This window comes from Mesocricetus auratus, unplaced genomic scaffold (assembly GCF_017639785.1).
Source record: "Mesocricetus auratus isolate SY011 unplaced genomic scaffold, BCM_Maur_2.0 Super-Scaffold_100020, whole genome shotgun sequence".
Lineage (NCBI taxonomy): Eukaryota > Metazoa > Chordata > Mammalia > Rodentia > Cricetidae > Mesocricetus > Mesocricetus auratus.
The window spans coordinates 6,910,183-6,929,747 of record NW_024429201.1 but is presented as its reverse complement, the minus strand read 5'-3'; the positions used below and the strand labels follow the sequence as shown (position 1 = coordinate 6,929,747).

At 37.5% G+C, this 19,565-nt stretch overlaps 1 protein-coding gene across 3 annotated transcripts in view; it reads right to left on the bottom strand.

Annotated features, from left to right (window-relative positions):
- Nucleotides 1-19,565, bottom strand: part of Ddx4 (DEAD-box helicase 4) — a 54,842-nt gene that overhangs the window by 23,181 nt on the left and 12,096 nt on the right. For all 3 annotated transcript variants that reach the window (XM_040729083.1, XM_040729082.1, XM_040729081.1), the window contains exons 3-7: nt 17,239-17,296; nt 13,843-13,920; nt 8,432-8,509; nt 6,379-6,429; nt 1,510-1,569 (exon numbers count right to left, since the gene is read on the bottom strand). In XM_040729083.1, coding sequence (XP_040585017.1) covers nt 1,510-1,569; nt 6,379-6,429; nt 8,432-8,509; nt 13,843-13,920; nt 17,239-17,296 — 325 coding nt within the window. The remainder of the gene's footprint in view (nt 1-1,509; nt 1,570-6,378; nt 6,430-8,431; nt 8,510-13,842; nt 13,921-17,238; nt 17,297-19,565) is intronic.

The following is a 19,565-nucleotide window of genomic DNA, read 5'->3' as shown; positions in this document are numbered from 1 at the left end:
AGTAAGTTCCAGGGCAGGCTCTAAAGTTACAGAGAAACCCTGCCTCGAAAAACCAAAAATAAAATAAAATGAATGAGCTAACTCAAAGTATATAGCATGTTTTATCCTCAGTGCCATCCAAAATGAATTTTTTTAAAAAATTAAAGAAAATTCAAATTTATGTACCTATTAGTCAACACTCCATAATCTGTCAATAATCTGCCTGGTAACAGTTATGACCACTTAATAATTACATGTTATTTGTGCCTCTTTACATTTTAAAAAGCCTATCAACTTTCTCACCTTTCATTAAGAAAATACTTTGGGCTTTTTTTCTAAGCAGAAATTATTTTCATAAAGATCATCAAGGAAGACTTAAGACATATCTACATTTAAAACAATTTAAGACTATGGACCTGCCAGCCAGCTTAAGACTAAAATGCAACACATGCAGCCATGAGTTTATTTTGCTTTGTTTCTCTCCTTAACCATCTCTTTCCCTCAATGATCCAACCAATATCTTGTAATGTTTTACATTTCCCTGCTCTCGTATTATCTACCATCTATGTACATATATGCAAGTAGCATGTTTAATTCTGTTGTGGAATCATAGAGAAGCCATTCCACATTTCTTTTTCTTAAGATTATTTATTTACTTATCATTACTTATGTATGCCTGCAGGCCAGAAGAGGGCACCAGATCTCGTTATAGACGACTGTGAGCCATCATGGGGTTGCTGGGAATTGAACTCAGGGCCTCCGGAAGAGCAGTGTTCTTAACTGCTGAGCCATCTCTCCAGCCCTCTACATTTCTCTTATTCAGTTTTGTTGTCTACTGAGGAACGCCACTCCATCACACAGGTTCTGTTGTATCTGTATCTAATATCTTCTTTCTACCAAGTTGTCTTCCTTAAGGAGCTTGGCTCATTGGTTTCCCACAAAATAAACTAGCTGAATCTCACACATTACAGTCTATTTTATGTTGTTATTAGGCAATAAATAGTTCACATTTCCATTATACACTATCCATAAACTGAGAAAATCAGTTTTCAAACCAAAAAGGTTAGACTTCCATTAGGGATTTCTGCTTTTTCTGTACTTTCATTTTTTATTTTTATTGTACTTTAATAAAAGAAACTGTCTGACATAATTCAACATTTTCTGAGTTTCTTCTGGTCTTACTAAATGATTAATCTGCATGTGAATTCAATAAGTGCTGAGAAAGCATCTAGTTTATGATTTTACCATCTATGATTCCAAACAGAAATGTTACATGAAAATTTCTAATGACCACTTCTAATGACCTTTTTCAGAAACAAATACATTCTCAGCTCATCTAAACTGTGACTATTCAAGACAATAAAAACCCTCTTTTGTAAATTGCGGCACATTCTTGAGGTCCTGAGGGGAAAAAAACATCTAATGAAATCAGAGTGGAAGAGGTGGACCTTCCTTAAAGGTTTTCATGTCTTTCAGCCTTTTAAAGTTAGTTTTGTCTTACATACAAATTGTTCAAAGCATTGTCCTTACCGCCTCTCTTGGAAAACCCTCTGTTCCGAGTCTGATTGTCTTCACAGTCATTACTAGACTCTTGAACAGAAATGTAACATGTCAATAGCATCTAGGTAACTAATGGAATAAAAGCTAAATAACAGAATAGAACTTAATAGGAATATTTTTCAAGCTAAAATATAATCATTGTAATTCTTATAATAATTTTCCTAGAAATATAAAACCATTAATCAGGGTAAATTCCATATAAAGAATATCTATGTATGTTAATATTTTAATGTTAAGTATATGATTGAGTACCTACTGTTTGCTCACTGTTATGTTAGACAAAAAGAAAAACTTACACAAGTAATCAAATGGTTCTGAAAAGCAAGTCATAGGCTAATAGAGACCCATGACTGTTCTATTTAAAATACCATTTCTTTTTCTGTAATTACCATTCTCACTAATGCTAGAGAGTGGTACTTTCTCAAATCCATGCAAACTTTTCCTCATTTTTTTCTAATTAAGTAACTCGATTACTCCATGACTTTTCTGTTTAATGACAGTACAAGAACACTTCCAGGGCTTCTCTGAACAGTAGTATGCGGATCAATCACAACACTGAAGGACACCCAAGCAAACTGCGTGAAAATAAAGGCTTAAGTTCCATTCTCAGAGTTTACTCTCTAAGTGCAGAATGACATGAAATGAGCAATTTTTCAAACTTTTAAAATTTTATTAATGTAACTCTAAACTCTCCAAGTTCTAGCAAAGGCTATTTGGGGAACACAGAGATAGTTTCAAGGTATCTTTTACATGTCATTGATGTCCAGTATTCCAGAATTTTAAACAAATGGCACTGATGCCAAGTGAACAAATAGCTTACAGGCTACCATCTAAACTTGTGCACAAAAGTACCATCTAGTTAATATGTTATGTTTATATTTTTAAACATGATCCTAATACCTAGCTGAAGGTTTCTATTTGACCATTTTAGAGAGAGTGTGTGTGTGCATGTGTGTGTGTGTGTGTGTGTGTGAGAGAGAGAGAGAGAGAGAGAGAGAGAGAGAGAGAGAGAGAGAGAGAGAGAGAGAGAGAGAGAGAGAGAGAGAGAGAGAGAGAGACATGCGTGCACATTTCAAGGCAGGGTTTCTCTTTGTAACAGCCCTGTCTGTCATGGAACTCAATTTTTAGACCAGGTTGGCAATGACCTCACAGAGCTCCACCTGCCTCCGACTCCCAAGTGCTACGATTAAAGATGTACATCATAACTGCCCAGCAAGGGTATTTTCTTAAATAATCATCTAGCACAACTTTCTCAAAAAGAAGATTTAAGAAAGATAATTGGGAAAGAAAGGACTTTTAGAAAGAAGACTGGCTCTGAGATAATGAGGTGAGAGCTAACACATTTGCTTTGAGAAAAATACCCTATAGATCACTTTAGGACTGGCAAAGAGAAAGGGGTCTTATGTTACCTTTTGTCAATTATTCCCCTAAAATAAACCTATGTTTATTTTGGTCACTTTAAGAAGTAAAATAAAATAATGGCATTAGGAGAACTTGGATAAAAACCAATTCTATACTGTTCTAAATGGATAGTTCATTAATGCAGTCCTTCCTTTCTGCCCTCCTTCCTATATGTTGGAAATAGAGTCACACTACTTTTGAAAGGATGGTCTTAATCACCTGGGCACAAGTAATATTTCTATTTTTTTGTATTATTTTGCTGTGTTGTGCTTTTTAAGATGGGGTCTCTCTTTGTAGCCCTAACTGTCCAAGAACTCTGTATATAGACCAGGCTGACTGTGAGCAAACAGATATCTACCTACCTCTGCCTCTTAAATGCTGAATTGAGCCACCATGCCTGACCTGATATTCCCAGAGCTAGGACTAGAGGTACATGCCATGACACCCAGTTTCATTTTGCTGCATTAACTTTAACACTCACAAAACCATGTCCAATGGTTATAATCATCACCTTATAAACAGAGAAAAGGGTGTTTTTTAAAGTTAAATATCATTCTTAAGACAACACCAGGAGAATGGTCTGGGTTTCAAAATTTAGGCATACAACTCCAAAATTTCTGGTCCTTATCATTACATTATACCAAATTGGGCAAAGAGTTGCAAACACTACATGCGTTGCAAGCAAAAGGTGCTATGGTGACCTTTAGCCCATTCCTGGATTTGCCCAAAACTGTGAGACTGAAAGAATTTGGTTGGTCATTTTTATTCTTTGGAGTGAACTAAGAATGAAATCAGAAATAGACAAAAGCCAAAGTCATTTTGGAGAAAAGCTCTTTAGCATAATGAAAACTTGACTTACGCTCTGCTGTTATTTGACCCACCATTGTTATAAAGGACTCAATTGGGAAAAGTTGTGAGTAGATAGAAATGATCTTGATCATTAGAGTTTCATTGTCAACTTGACTGGATTTGGAATCATGTAACCACAACTCTGGCATGTCTGTGAGGATGTTTCCAGAAAAAAAATGAAGAGAAGAAGATTCACCCTGCCAGTGGCTATCACTGCCCCATGTGCTGGAGTCCTGAACTGAATATAAAGAAAAGATGAGCTGGGCATCACCAGCATCCCTCCCTCTCTGCTTCCTCACTGTGTGTACAGTACGAGCAGTCATTTCACACTAGCACTGCCATGCTACCCAGAACCATAGGTTACTGACTCCTTCAAACTAACTTCCTTCCTTAAGTTGCTCTTGTCACAGTCGTGAGAAAACAACTAACACAACTAGTACATAGGTTAAAATAGATTTGGGGAGTGCCAGCCTACAATCCTATGGCCAGAGAGTCTGGGAAACAGAAACTTCATTTAGTGGCTGATCGAAGAAGAGGCTGACTCCCTTGGTTAAGTACTGAGCTGAACTCAAGAAAGCCAGTAACAGAGAGGGGGGACTGACGATCAAAGGGATTAAGACTGGGCTGGTTTAACCCCCAGAAACAGCTGACCAGACAAAGGTTAACTCTTGAATCCCAGGCATCAGCCTGGGAAGCCAGCATGGGACTGATCAAGACCCCCTGAATCTGGGGGTCAGTGAGGAGGCCTAGGGAATCTATTGAGCCTTGGGCAGCAGATCAGTACCCATCCCAAGTATACACATGGACTTTGGACTCCCATAGAACAATGTGAGGTGCACTCTCACCCTGAACTCTTGGGGAAGGGTCTAGGCCCTGCCCTATATGAAATGACAGACTATGGACACCCCCATGGAGGGCCTCACCCTCCCTGGGGGAATGAGGGGATAACGGGAGGGCGATTGGGGGGAGGACATGGGAGGAGGGGAGGGAATGGGAGAGGGACCTGGAACTGACTTGTGAAGCAACCTCGTTTCTTATCTAAATTTAAACTGGAAAATAAAAAAAAACTTAGTAGATTAAAACAAAAGTACTCAAAAGTAGAGAAATCTAAGTATTTTTTACCCCACATGAATAATAATTCTGTTTCCCTTTGAATGGGGCAGGGTTAAAAGAAATGGTTGGAAGAAATCATCTTATTTAATATACTAAACCAAATCTTAAACCAGGTATAGTGGCTCATTTCTACAGTCACAACACTACACTCAGGACAAGAGGGCTGCCACAGTTTAATGTCAGCCTGGGCTACACAGTAAGTCCATGTCCCAAAACCAACATTTACCCAGTCTCAAATTTTAAAGAGTTTTAGCGATTGTGTCTAGTCTTGGTTTTGACTTTGGAAATCAAAGCATATAATAAAACAAGCCTCCCCACACCCCCACACCCCATCTTCTCCCTCCAATACAGGGGATGGAACCCAGGGGGTCTTGCTCATACAAACTACCTCCTGGTACAAACTAAGCTCCATTCCAAGGTCAAACCTCAAGTATCTAATGAAGAAAGAAACTGCATTTATTATTTACCACAAAATATGTTAGTATTATGCTTTGTTCTTTTACTAACAGCCTAAATAGCCCATAAAATGGTCTACAGTTTACAGAGTAGTAAACACAGGCTTAGAGTGAACACTTTTAGTATCACTCAACTAGGAGGTAACCAGGGCTGAGAAGTGAGTTAAGTTCTGGAACCCAATGTCATGAAGATTCCATAGATCAGTGGTTTTCAAACAAAGAGCACATCAGAATCACCAGAGATGCTTTTCATATACAAGACCCCACACAAACCTTGCCAACCAGACTTGAGGAAGCTTCAATGACTTTCTGATAACATCACTCTATTTCCTCAGAGTATCAGTATCTTAGACGTGGCTTTACTTCAGAGATTCACATTTTAGCCACTTCCTCTTAGACTTAGTTGAGTTCAAACAGGATTTTTTTCAAGGAGAGGTCTCACCATGTAGCACTCACTGGCTGTCCTGGAACTCACTATGTAGACCAGGCTGGCCTCGAACATAAAGAGACCCAAATGTCTCTGCCTCCGGAGTGCTGGGATTAAAGGTGTGAACCACTTTATTAAACGTATTTACTGTGTGTATGCATGTGGAAAGTGTGTATGCCACAGGCACATGTGAAGGCCAGAGGGCCACTTTCAGGAATCAATTACCCTCCCTCCATCCACCATGTGGTCCTGGAGATTAAACTCAGGTCATCAGGTTTGGTGGCCACTACATTGACCCTATAGTAGACTTCTAATTCTTGACTTACTTTTTCTACTACCTACACCTTATTGTACAGACATAACAATTTTCAGTAATTGTACTTTAATAGGTATTAACTAAGTCAGGTGGCAAAGTACCAAATTAAAGATGCCCGAATTCTTTATCTACATCCTTGTCAAATGTCCCTATAGCTGCTTCATGAAATTGAGCATAATATAACTTAGCATTGTACCTGAGTAAAATTATCAATCTGAACCTCTCTAGCTTGTTTCCAACATTATAGCTTTTAAAGTTGCCACAAAGACAAAACTTACCTTTCCAGAAACCAGAGCTATCACCTTCTTCAAACTTGTTATTTAAAAAACCTATACAAAATATAAAAGGAAACTTCAAATTTCTGGAAGAATTTCTTCTATCTCTATAGTTAAAAAAAGTTTTTCAGGACTGGAGAGATGGCTCAGCAGTTGAAAGTGCTGACAGTTCTATCGTAAGGGCAGGCAGGCAGGGGGTTGGATCAAGCACTCCATCAGGTAGCTCCCAAATGCCTGTAATCCCAGTGCCAAGAGGTCTGACGCCCACTTCAAGCCTCCATGACATGTGTACAGAAACACACAGAAAATGCATATACACACACAATGTGTTTTAAAAGTCAGGAACAACTGGTTATGATGACCCTTCAAAATGAGATAAGCTATATACAATTACATATATAGACAGAATGAGACTAATTCAAATTATACTAAAATTTCTGCCTCTATCAGATCATTAGATCTATTCTAAGTTTATAAAACATTTCAATACATTTTATAGTATCTCAAATATCCTATACGTCTCTATATATATGCACAGGCAAGACAACAATATGTATCATTGTAACCATTACTTACTTTCTAATTAAACTATCAAAAATTAAATTTGGGGCTAAGGAGATGACTCAACTGATAAAGTGCCTGTCATGTAAGTATAAGGGCTTGAGTTCAATCCCCAGCACCACTATGAAAAAACCTGAAATGAAAAGGAAGTGAAAAACCACAGTGGTGTGTGCCTATAATTCCTGCACTGAGGAAGCAAGAACAGAGGATCCCTGGGGATTGCTGGCCAGGCAGTCTCGCCAAATCAGTGAGCTGCCTGTCTATAAAACACCATTGACTCTTAATAAAATGGTCTTTAATATAAAAATACTCAAGGAGTTAGGTATTCAAGTGCATGCCTGCAGCCCTACCTACTTGAGAGCTGAGTTCATGAGTTAGATACCTACCTGGATGGCACAGTGAGACACCCCAGCCTATCCCACTCTCTCACACAAAGATACTTGAGTATACATACCTTAAAATTAAATGTCAATGTGGTACCAATCATCATTGTCTAAACTACAGTATAAACTACTCAGTTACAATTAGGCTTCTTTAATAAAAGAATTAACCAATTATTCGGGCAGTTGTTCAATTTATACATATGATATATACATGTTATCTCAAGTCACTTAACGTCCTCAGGTTTAACCAAATGTAAGGTCCCTCCCAGCAATAAAATGCCATGGAAATTTAATATATAATTCTCATATAAAAGCATGTACCCAATAGCTTCACTGTATGATTGACAAAAAAAATCTTTAGCAGTTAATTCTTTTCAAAATGTAGATATAATCCCTAAAATTATTTCTACAAAAAAGTAAAATTTAAGTTATTACTGTCACTTAAATATTGGCAATATCCAAAGTTGCTTGAGAAAATGACTATATTCTACCACCCCCAACTGCTGCTTGTTGCTCTCATTCGTGTCCCAAGAAGAGTCAGTGTTGAGTTTCTGAAAAGACTGGGAAGCTCCCTCACCTAAATATCACTGGTCTTCCTGTGCTCAGTATAAACAAATCTCCACAGGGAACTGGGATCCCCGAGTAGTAAAGGAGGAAAGAACTGGGACTTATGTATAGAGAAAATCGATACTAGAGCAAGCGGAAAAGGCAAAATGGCGGACCAGCAAGATGGTGAAACAGGGATAAGAGCGCTTGCTGCAAAAGCCTGATGATCTGAGTTCAATCCCTGGAATCTATCTGGTGGAAGGAGAGAACCAATGTCTCTAAGTTTTTATTTGTCCTCCATACATGTACTGTGGTATGTGTGCATCCATACATACACATACAAACAGTAATAAAATAAATCTATTTAAAAGACAAATAGAACACTGTATATACCCAAAGCAGAATAAACTGATTTTTATACTACATATATATTATACCTAAATGAAAATACTTTGCGATCCTCAATTTCTAGCATAGCACATACTTCTGTTTTATTTTCTAAAAAGTAACAATGCAAACCTTGGAGTCAACTAAAATTTTGATTGTAAAATATTATAAGTAATTACCTCTGTTTCCAAAGCCTTTTCCTCTTCCAAAGCCTCCAGCTGTAGGTGTATTCTCTCTTTTATTAGACTCGCCAATATCTGAAAAAGTTTATAGTTAAAATTTCTTAACATGCAAAATTGGGTCATTAAAAATAGGGATGAGATGAACCTTTAGGGTTAGATGACTTTTACAGATACTAAGAAAATAGAAAGTAGATTTAAAAATAAGTAATATAAGGCCGAGCGGTGGTGGTGCATACCTTTAATCTCAGCACTTGGGAGGCAGAGGCAGGCGGATCGCTGTGAGTTCGAGACCAGCCTGGTCTACAAGAGCTAGTTCCAAGACAGCAGAAACCCTTCTTGAAAAACCAAAAAAAAAATATTTCTAAGTATCTTTTAATTCTCATGTTATGATTCCAAAGTAAAAATCATAAATCGACTAGTAAAATGTAATGTCTACTCATTCTTTTACCTTTATTGAGGAATTCACTTCATGATTTTCTATATACTGAATCTTCCTCACCTCGATAGACAGAGACATTATATTCAGCCCAAATGGTAATCTTCATTATTGAAACTTTTGTACTATGTTCTGTTTTAATTGTTCTTTTATTTATTTTTATAATACCTTCATCACTTCCAAGGTTTCTACTTTAGAGACATCTTTACACGTTTATTTTCTGTGTAAGCATGCATTTGAAGGTCAGAGGATGCACTCTCACCTTCCACCATGTGGGATCTGAGACTCCATCTAAGACTGTCAAGCCTAGCAGAGAGCACCTTAGGCTGAGCCACCCTGCCAGAACCCTACTTTTGATCTTTCTGAGACAGTCTGACAATGTATCCCCGGCTGGCCTTGAACTCATGAGGTAAACCAGACTAGCCTCAAACTTGGAGAGCCCCCTGCTTCTGCTTCTCTGTGCTGGAATTAAGGGTGTGAACACCACCTAGCTTTCTTGTTTCTGAGTGTGTATATGTAGTGTGTGAGTACAGATTTACACATGGTCATTGCACATATATGAAAGGTTAGAAGATAAGCTTTCTGTAGATTGCTTTTGGCAGGATTGCCATTTTTACTACATTGATCCTACCTATCCAAGAGCATGGGAGATCTTTCCATTTTCTGGTGTCTTCTTTAGTTTCTTTCTTTAAAGACTCAAAGTTCTTGTGATACAGGTCTTTCACTTGTTTGGTTAGCGTTACCCCAAGGTATTTTATGTTGTTTGTGGCAATTGTAAAGGGTGATGTTTCTCTGATTTCTCCTTCAGCCCTTTTATCATCTGTATATAGTAGGGCTACTGATTTTCTTGAGTTGATCTTGTAGCCTGCCACTTTGCTAAAGGTGTTAATCAGCTGTAAGGGTTCTCTGGTAGAGTTCTTTGGGTCGTTGATGTAAACTATCATATCGTCTGCAAACAGTGAAAGTTTGACCTCTTCCTTCCCAATTTGTATCCCCTTGATCCCCCTTTGTTGTCGTATGGCAATAGCTAGAACTTCAAGTACCATGTTGAAAAGGTATGGAGAGAGTGGACAGCCTTGTTTTGTTCCTGATTTTAGAGGAATTGCATTGAGAACTTGAAAGAACAATAATCAATTTTGTATGGAAAAACAAAAGACCCAGGATAGCCAAAACAACCCTGTTCAACAAGGCAACGTCTGGAGGCATCACCATCCCTGACCTCAAGCTCTATTACAGAGCAATAGTCCTGAAAACAGCTTGGTATTGGCACAAAAATAGACAGGTAGACCAATGGAATCGAATTGATAACCCGGGTATTAACCCACACACGTACGAACATCTGATCGTCGACAAAGAAGCTAAAAATATACAATGGAATAAAGAAAGCATCTTCAACAAATGGTGCTGGCATAATTGGAGACTGGCATGTAGAAGAATGCAGATCGATCCATGTTTATCGCCATGCACAAAACTTAAGTCCAAATGGATCAAAGACCTCAACATAAATCCAGCCACACTGAACCTCTTAGAAGAGAAAGTGGGCGGTACCCTTGAACAAATTGGTACAGGAGACAGCTTCCTGAACATAACACCAGTAGCACAGACAGTGAGATCAACAATTAATAAATGGGACCTACTGAAACTGAGAAGCTTCTGTAAGGCAAAGGACACAGTCAGCAAGACAAAAAGGCAGCCCACAGAATGGGAAAAAATATTCACTAATCCCACATCTGACAGAGGGTTGATCTCCAAAATTTACAAAGAACTCAAGAAGCAAGTCTCCAAAACACCAAAGGACCCTATTAAAAAGTGGGCTGCAGAACTAAATAGAGAGTTTTCAATAGAGGAGTCTAAAATGGCTGAGAGGCACTTGAGAAAGTGCTCAACATCCTTAACCATCCGGGAAATGCAAATCAAAACAACTCTGAGATACCATCTCACTCCTGTCAGAATGGCTAAAATCAAAAACACCAATGACAATTTATGCTGGAGAGGATGTGGTGAAAGGGGGACACTCCTCCATTGCTGGTGGGAGTGCCAACTGGTTCAGCCACTTTGGAAATCAGTATGGAGATTCCTCAGAAAAATGGGAATAAACCTACCACAAGACCCAGCAACTCCACTCTTAGGCATATATCCAAAAGATGCCCATTCATACAACAAAGATGTCTGTTCCACTATGTTCATAGCAGCTTTATTTGTAATAGCCAGAACTTGGAAGCAACCCAGATGTCCCTCACCCGAAGAGTGGATAGAGAAAATGTGGTACATCTACACAATGGAGTACTATTCAGCAGAAAAAAATAATGGAATCATGAGATTCGCAGGCAAATGGATGACACTAGAAGAAACCATCCTGAGTGAGGTAACCCAGTCACAAAAAGAGAAACATGACATGTACTCTCTCATATATAGATTTTAGACATAGATCTGGGGAATGCCAGCCTACAATCCTATGGCCAGAGAGTCTGGGAAACAGAAACTTCATTTAGTGGCTGATCGAAGAAGAGGCAGACTCCCTTGGTTAAGTACTGAGCTGAACTCAAGAAAGCCAGTAACAGAGAGGGAGGACTGATGATCAAAGGGATTAAGACTGGGCTGGTTTAACCCCCAGAAACAGCTGACCAGACAAAGGTTAACTCTTGAATCCCAGGCATCAGCCTGGGAAGCCAGCATGGGACTGATCAAGACCCCCTGAATCTGGGGGTCAGTGAGGAGGCCTAGGGAATCTATTGAGCCTTGGGCAGCAGATCAGTACCCATCCCAAGTATACACACGGACTTTGGACTCCCATAGAACAATGTGAGGTGCACTCTCACCCTGAACTCTTGGGGAAGGGTCTAGGCCCTGCCCTATATGAAATGACAGACTATGGACACCCCCATGGAGGGCCTCACCCTCCCTGGGGGAATGAGGGGATAACGGGAGGGCGATTGGGGGGAGGACACGGGAGGAGGGGAGGGAATGGGAGAGGGATCTGGAACTGACTTGTGAAGCAACCTCGTTTCTTATCTAAATATAAACTGGAAAACAAAATATATAAAAAATTAAAAATTAAAAATTAAAAAAAAAGAAGATAAGCTTTCAGTTTATCTTCTCCTTCCGCCCTGGAATTGGGGGGCTGAGCTCAGGGCCAGAGTCATAAAGTAAATGAGTCATCTTGCCAGCACACTAAAAAACCATTTCCACACTGGACATCTAGTATTTTTTGGTTGTGAGCCTAGCCTTTAACAGCTGAGTGGTCTCCCTCCAGCTTGACATCTAATATTTTGTTCCTTTCTACATGTTATTCCTTTTGGCATGGCATTCCTTGATTTCCTATTTTTCTTATTGAAATTTTTCATCCTTCAGAAGACCAATTCCTCTGTGAAGTCTTTACACTCTAAACATGTAGAGTGCTTCCAAGCTCCCAACAGCAGACTATTCTCTGTACCTCTTCTCAGTAATATTCTTCATGTTTCTTCACCAGTAAGAACCATCTAGCTTGGTAAGACACACCTGTAGTTCTGAGGCTGAGGCAGGAGACTCCCTTGAGCCTAGGAGTTTGGGACCAACCTGGGCAATACTACCAAGAATCTCATCCCACAAAAGAAAAATAATCTTAAGGTCAGAGATACCACGACAAGAAGCATAGTTGGTTATTGTTTACAATATTTTCACAAATGCTTAAAAGAATTTCACACAGAATACTTTTACTCTCATTCTACCCCCTCTCTTACACAAACACACACACACACACACACACACACACACACACACACACGTACATACGTCCTCACTTTACCACCCTCTCTACCTGGAATAGAAAGGAGCACCAGAGGCATCCCAATCAGCACGCACTGTAGTCTATATGACAATTGGGAACACACATTCTCTGTGATCCCTACAAACTGTCTTATGTATCTCTACAACATTCCCATTTAGAAATGTTAAAGGAAATTTTCAAAACTCCTAAAAGCATGTGTTAATGACATGTGCCAACAACGGAGTATTTTTATCATATCTTAAGGAATGTGTGTAGTTCAAGAATTTAAAGATACTCCGCCATCATTTGAGGGACATAAAAAAGCTAATCAGTACCTTACATTTTAATTCTAAAAATCAAATCAAAAATATATCAACATACATTGAACTATACAAAAGGATCACTCAAGTTCAAGGCCAGGCTGATTTACACAGTAAGTCCAAGGTAGGTAAGGTACAAAGTAAAATTATGTCTTTGAAATGAAAAAAATCAATTACATGATCCAAATCAACAGTATAACTTAATATGTAGGCATTTAAAAACAAAATGTACATTAATACTTGAAAAATAGACTATGTTAGCAATTAGTAGAAAGAATATACTCAAATATAAAATTCAAATTTGTGTTTGTATATAAATAAAAAATAAGGTTTTCCAGATATCAAATGAAATTCCTTAATTATGACAGCAACTGAAAAAGTCAATAAAGTTTTACAAAGGACAAATTTATGGATGAGAGTTAGGCATTTTAAAATTACCAAACAGTCCTAGTAGTTATGCTACGCCTTGAAAGATAAAAGGCTCGTACAAGTTAACATGGAATTTTAAGAACGTGTTAGTGAATTACAATAAAACAATGTGCAAAATGTTTTCAGTACTTTAATATCAATTCTATTAATTATGGAAACATGAAGATATTTTGATCTGTTACTATCTATAAACCCAAGTGTTTCTAGTTTTTTGTTTGTTCATTTGTTTTGAGACAGGGTTTTACATGCAGTCCAGGGTAGCCTTAAACTCAAAATTCTCCTGCCTCAGTCTGACAAGTGCTGGAATTACAGGATCCACCACACATGGCAAGTATTGATAGCTCTAAAAATACGATTTTAAAATCCAACCTGGTCAGACATAGTAACACAGGCCTGCAATTGCATCATTTTGGAGGTGGAGACAAGAATTTGAGGTCAGTCTCAACAACAGTTCAGATGATAGGAAGACCGTATTTACCTCTGTTTCCCAAATTTCTTCCAGAGGGAAATCCACTTCTCATGAAATGATCTCTTCCAGAAGGTCCATCTTCCATTTCTAAAGCAAATAAAATTTTAAAGCAAGACAAAGAAAAAATATGTATCTAAATATACAAATTTAAAGCTTTTTCAATGTGCCACACACAGAACAGAGGACATTATTTGTTAACAAGAAAAGTGGCAGAACCAAGCCACCTAAGAGGCTGAAGCAGAAAGGTGACAAAATCACAGATTATCTTAGTTATAAGTTCTGGGCCACTATTACCAACTTATAAGATACTTTATCAAAACAAAAATGAATTACAGTATTAGAAATAGGGCTGCAGATGTAGTTCAGTGGTAGAACCCTTGTTTAGGATGCATGAGACCCTACGTTCAGTCTCTAGTATAAAAAGAAAAATGATAAAGAGCCTACATGAAAAATGAGTTGTGTAAGTAGCTCTTCAGAAGAATATCCTATACTCCACTAGCTTCTATTCAGACCCATTCACCTGCCTAGAGATGGTATCAGCTACCATGAGCTAGGGCCTCCATCTCAATTAGCAATCAAGAAAATGCCCCCACAGACATGCACACGGGCCAATCTGATCAAGGCAATTCTCCAATTTAGGATATCTTCCTAATCAAGTCAATAAGAAAAACTAACCAGGACACTATCATCGATTAAAAGCAAAACATAGTATGATCCCATTTCTTGGAAAATGAAAAGCAACCACATCAACTGTGATTTTAACAATAAAAAGTATAGAAAGCAAAAACAAATAAGCAAAGAAAAGAAAGTCTATGTCTCAATAAAAATAGATAAAAATGCATCCATAAAATAAAAATAGAATTTGGTACACCTGTGTCACAATATACAGAGAAAGCTAAAGAGAATCACAGTCACTATCAGTGAAGCCAAAACTTGGCAGTCAAATTTTTGGATAATTTAATTTCTTCCTTTCTAACTATTTAAATTTTTGAAAAGAATTATTTAGGTATAAGTTTAGTTTACATTCACTTTACTAAAATATAAAGCAATAAGAAAATAAACTTTCAGCCAGGTAGTGGTGGCACATGCCATTAATCCCCACACTCGGGAAGTAGAGGCAGGTGGATCTCTGTGAGTTTGAGGCCAGCCTCGTCTACAAAGCTACACAGAGAAAACCTGTCTCAAAAAATAAAAAAAAAAACTTTCTGGATTCAAAAAACTTATTTTCAATCATGAAATAGGAGCAACACAATGATCAATAAAGGTACTTACAGCAAGCCTAACAACCTGAGTTCAAGTCCCAGAACCCACATAGTCAAAGGAGAGAATTTGATTTCTGAGCACAATAAATGTAATATTTTAAATTATTTTTGAAAATTATTTTAATTGAAAACTACAAAAAGGTACTTGTTATCCAGAGAAGCAATTGTTTCTTATGTGATTTCTTTCATTTAGCCTAAGCAGTCACAGACCAATGAGCTATGGCTTTTAGTTGGTAGTCATTTCAACCTAAATTTTTAAAAATTCCATGACAACAGAGCATTATGTTTTCACAAATACAGGCCTGCCTATTTCATTCATTTACTGAAACTGCCCTTTGTTGATACCACAAAGAACCAGGTTTCTAATGGCTACATATCAAGAAGTATACTTTTACACATCTGTCTTTGTTAAAGATCTCAGCATAATATGGAAGAGGAAGGAAAATGAGCCTTTTGTTACTTGCAAGCAAACAGTAATTCCATAGGCTTTTGAAAATCAGATTATATATTACACCAACACATTTAAATGTTTGTGAAAATGTTCACTGACAATAGCAAAGTTTATAAACTTTAGTCAACAGATTTACCTGGAACTTAAAACAGCCATAAGCATTAAATTTGCTTTATCCTGATAAACTGAGGTCTCAGACTCCCCTCACTTTCTATAAACTACCTTGGCAATTCTGTTTTCCTCCGCTTTAAGCCAGGTTCAACTGAGCCAACGGTTCCCTTGACAATAAAACACTTCAACCTTATCCTCTAACTTTTAACAGGAGAAATTATAACCTAAATATGCCCCCGGGCAATGGTAGATAATGTAGCAAGGTGAGTGTGCTTAATGTCATTGTACTGAACACTAAAAATGGTGCAGATGAAAAAACAAAGCATTGAGTTTGGGGCTGAAACAATGAGTGAGCAGTTGCGAACACTCACTGCTCTTGCAGAGGAGCCATGTTTGGTTCCCAGCACACATAAGACAGCTCACAACCACCTCTAACGCCAGTTTGAGGATCTATCACCTTCTTTTGCCTCTTCAGGCATCAGGCATGTCCATGGTGCACTTACACATGTGCTGACAAAACACTTGCACACATAATAAATAAATCTTTTCTAATTTTTTTTGGTTGTTCGAGACAGGGTTTCTCTGTATTGCTTTGGAGGCTGTCCTGGAACTCGCTCTGGAGACCAGGGTGGCCTTGAACTCAGAGATCTGCCTCCCGAGTGCTGGGATTAAAGGCGTGTACCACCGACGTCCCACCTTTTCTAATTTTTAATGACAAAGATCAGGGCTGACAAGATAATTCAGCAACTAGAAAGTACTTGCTGTACAGGTCTCACCCTCTGAGTTCAATTCCCTAAAGGTTCAAACACCTAAGAGTGGAGAGAGAACCAACTCCACAAAGTTGTCTTTTGACCTCCATACACATGACATAGCACACACACATTGTGCACACAATAAAAATATTAATGGTGGAGATGGTCACTGTTATGTACATTTTAGCATAATAAAAAATTTCCACTGGATAGCAGCAGTCATATTTCAGCCTGGTTCAACATAGCAAAATACTGCCAGAATTTAATTTCTTACCCATGTTCTATCCCTTCTACCGTGTTACCATACACACTAATTCTACAGTGTACAGTAGCACACATGTAGGAAGGGGGCAGCCCAAATAAAAATTAATACAGAGAAAGGGGTTAGGAGCAGAAGAAAAGGTTGGGATCCTTTATTTTGAAACATTTTTCTCTTGGGAACTTTGGTAGATTAGTTTTCTGAAACTCATGCTCTTGATGAGTATGACAATGTCTGGCTTAAATGGTTATTTTTTGTCAACCATAATTAGAACCTACTTTAATAATTTTGCCATCTATCCTGCTCCCTTGTATCAGAAGACCTGACAATGTTTAGCAATCTGAAGCCAAACATTCAACCTTCAGATTGGGAAAAGTTTTACAGCAACTCACTAGATTAAATGATACAGTCTCTAACACTGTCTTCTTTAGATGAAGTTTCCCTATCCAAAATATCCCAACTAGAATGAATCCTCACTAGAAAATTTAAAAATATCCTATCAGTCTACTACTTAAATATGATACAAAGCCCTTAAACTAAAAAGAAAAGCCATCTTGCCTTAACACATACCTGATGAAGCTGAAGTCCTGTTAAAAGTGTCTCCATTCGCTCCAGAAGAATACTTATCCTGTAGTAAAGAGAACCAAGTTTTCAACTCTGAATAATAAGAATGTGTCATCTATTTCACAAGTAGAAAATTACAGTCCCTTTTTCATTAGAAATACATTCTAAGACCCTCAGTACCTGAAACCATGAGTAGTATCTCAATTCATTCATACGGCCTGTCTCTCTCCATCACCTCATTCCCTCTTCCCTCCTTTCATACACACAAAGTACATGAGATCCTTTTTCTTATTCATATATACCTGTGATAGAGCTTATGAATTTGGCACAGTAAGAAATGAAACAATTATGGCAACAGACTAAAAAAATCTTATTGTTCTTTATCCACCACTCTTGTGCTGTGACATGATATAATGCCTATTATAATCAGATAAAGTGAGGTGGATGACAGAACATTAAAATGTAAGAGTAAGCTACTAATGACCTTCTGACAATGTGTCAGAATGAACTAGTCCAAGTGATCATGGGCCATAAACCCATAATGTCAGACAGACATATACACCATGGGTAAGACAAAGGGGGATGGTGGGATGTCTTAACATGCTACTCAGAATGACATGCAATTTAAAATACCAATTATTTACTTCTGAAATTTCCCACTTAATATTTTTACACCACAGTTATCTACTGGTAACTGAACTCATGAAAAGTAAAACTGCAGATAAGAAAGACACTACTATATAACTGCATGCAAAACAATGGTAAACAGTGAGGCTCATTAGTTTCTCCAAGACATAGTAACCTTAAAATTATAACATTAACATATGAACATATGAAATTATCACTTTAAATTATTAAATAATAAACTATAGCCATGGGCCAAATCTGGGTTACCCATTTCTATAAACAATTTTTGGAGCATAGCGATTCATTAATCTCTGGATATTATCAGTAGCAGCAATAGCCGAGCTGTGGCTGAGACTAAAACCTACAGTATCTAAATCACTCACTGTCTAGTACTTTAAATGAAAGGTTCTGACCCATAGACCTAAATAGTATAAACTGTTATTAATAAACCAATGACAACACACAATATTGCTTGCAGAGCTCAGCATTTCTCAGTAGAGTCACCAATGCTACAGCAAAACATTGGACAAAATTAGCAGAAGGTAGGTTCATAGTAAAGATATATGTTTTAAAACATTCACTGTTGACTACGTGTGAACTAGCACTAAGACAGAAGATGATGAGACTGAGGCCAGAATGGGATACATAAGATTCTGTCTGAAAAATGTTTAAAAATCACTGCCATCATAAATAACTAAACTAAACTAAAATAACATCTACACATAAAGAACTGATTTTGAAGAATAATCATTTATGCATTGAAAACTATCTGAATTCTGGGGCTATTATTTCAAATCCAACAAAATAGTGAATCACTAGCAACTTGATCAGAATATTCATGAGTAATTTCAATTAAGCTTGAGTATGTAGTTGAAGATTATCAATGCCCTCAAATATTCACTATTCTTATTTGTAGTCTAAAAAACCTGCTATAGACGCATGTACGTCACTGTGGCAGTATTATACTATCAATGGACTTGGGAGATTCAACTTTTGTTACAAAATCAGTAACTAAATACCAAGTTAACTTTTGAACTTTCCAGTATTCCTTGGATTTCTCTGTGTTTATGACAATTGAAGTAATTTTTCTCACTTCTAGCACCTATGTCCTTTAATCATTAACCCATTCCTTTATTTCTTCTTAGGCAAGCTTCCTCTAAGAAAAAACTTTCAACCAGACTAAAGGTCTGAAATTCATGTATATGAGAATCCAACACCATGATACATAATTTAAGAATGAAGCGACCTACACTTATCAGTACTATTGTAGTCAAATGATTGCATTTAAATCACAGTCTTCCTTCAGATAAGTTCCTGTAAGTAAGCACCAAAGTTGGAAAGAAAGCACCAAGGTGGCTACCTTCAGGAACACTTCTAAAATTTCTCTCACAAAAAGGCAGTAAGGTGACTTTCAAAAATTTTACATAGCTCAGCTATCATCCAGGTTATTTTCCAAAGTTGTCATTAAGAGCAAAAATACAGCAGTGTCACTAAAATGCCCTAGAAAATTGCTATAATAAAAAACCATGAATTTATAGCTACCAAATACCAAAACAACAATTATCCAACCAGTCTTATCAATGGACAGGAAACTATCAGCCAAAGAGAGCAAAAAACTTACTGTTCTAGTGTGTCTAAACCAATAAATGGCAATGGTACATTCCTGCACTAAAAAACTAAAAAACGTTTGAGACAGAACATTTTAT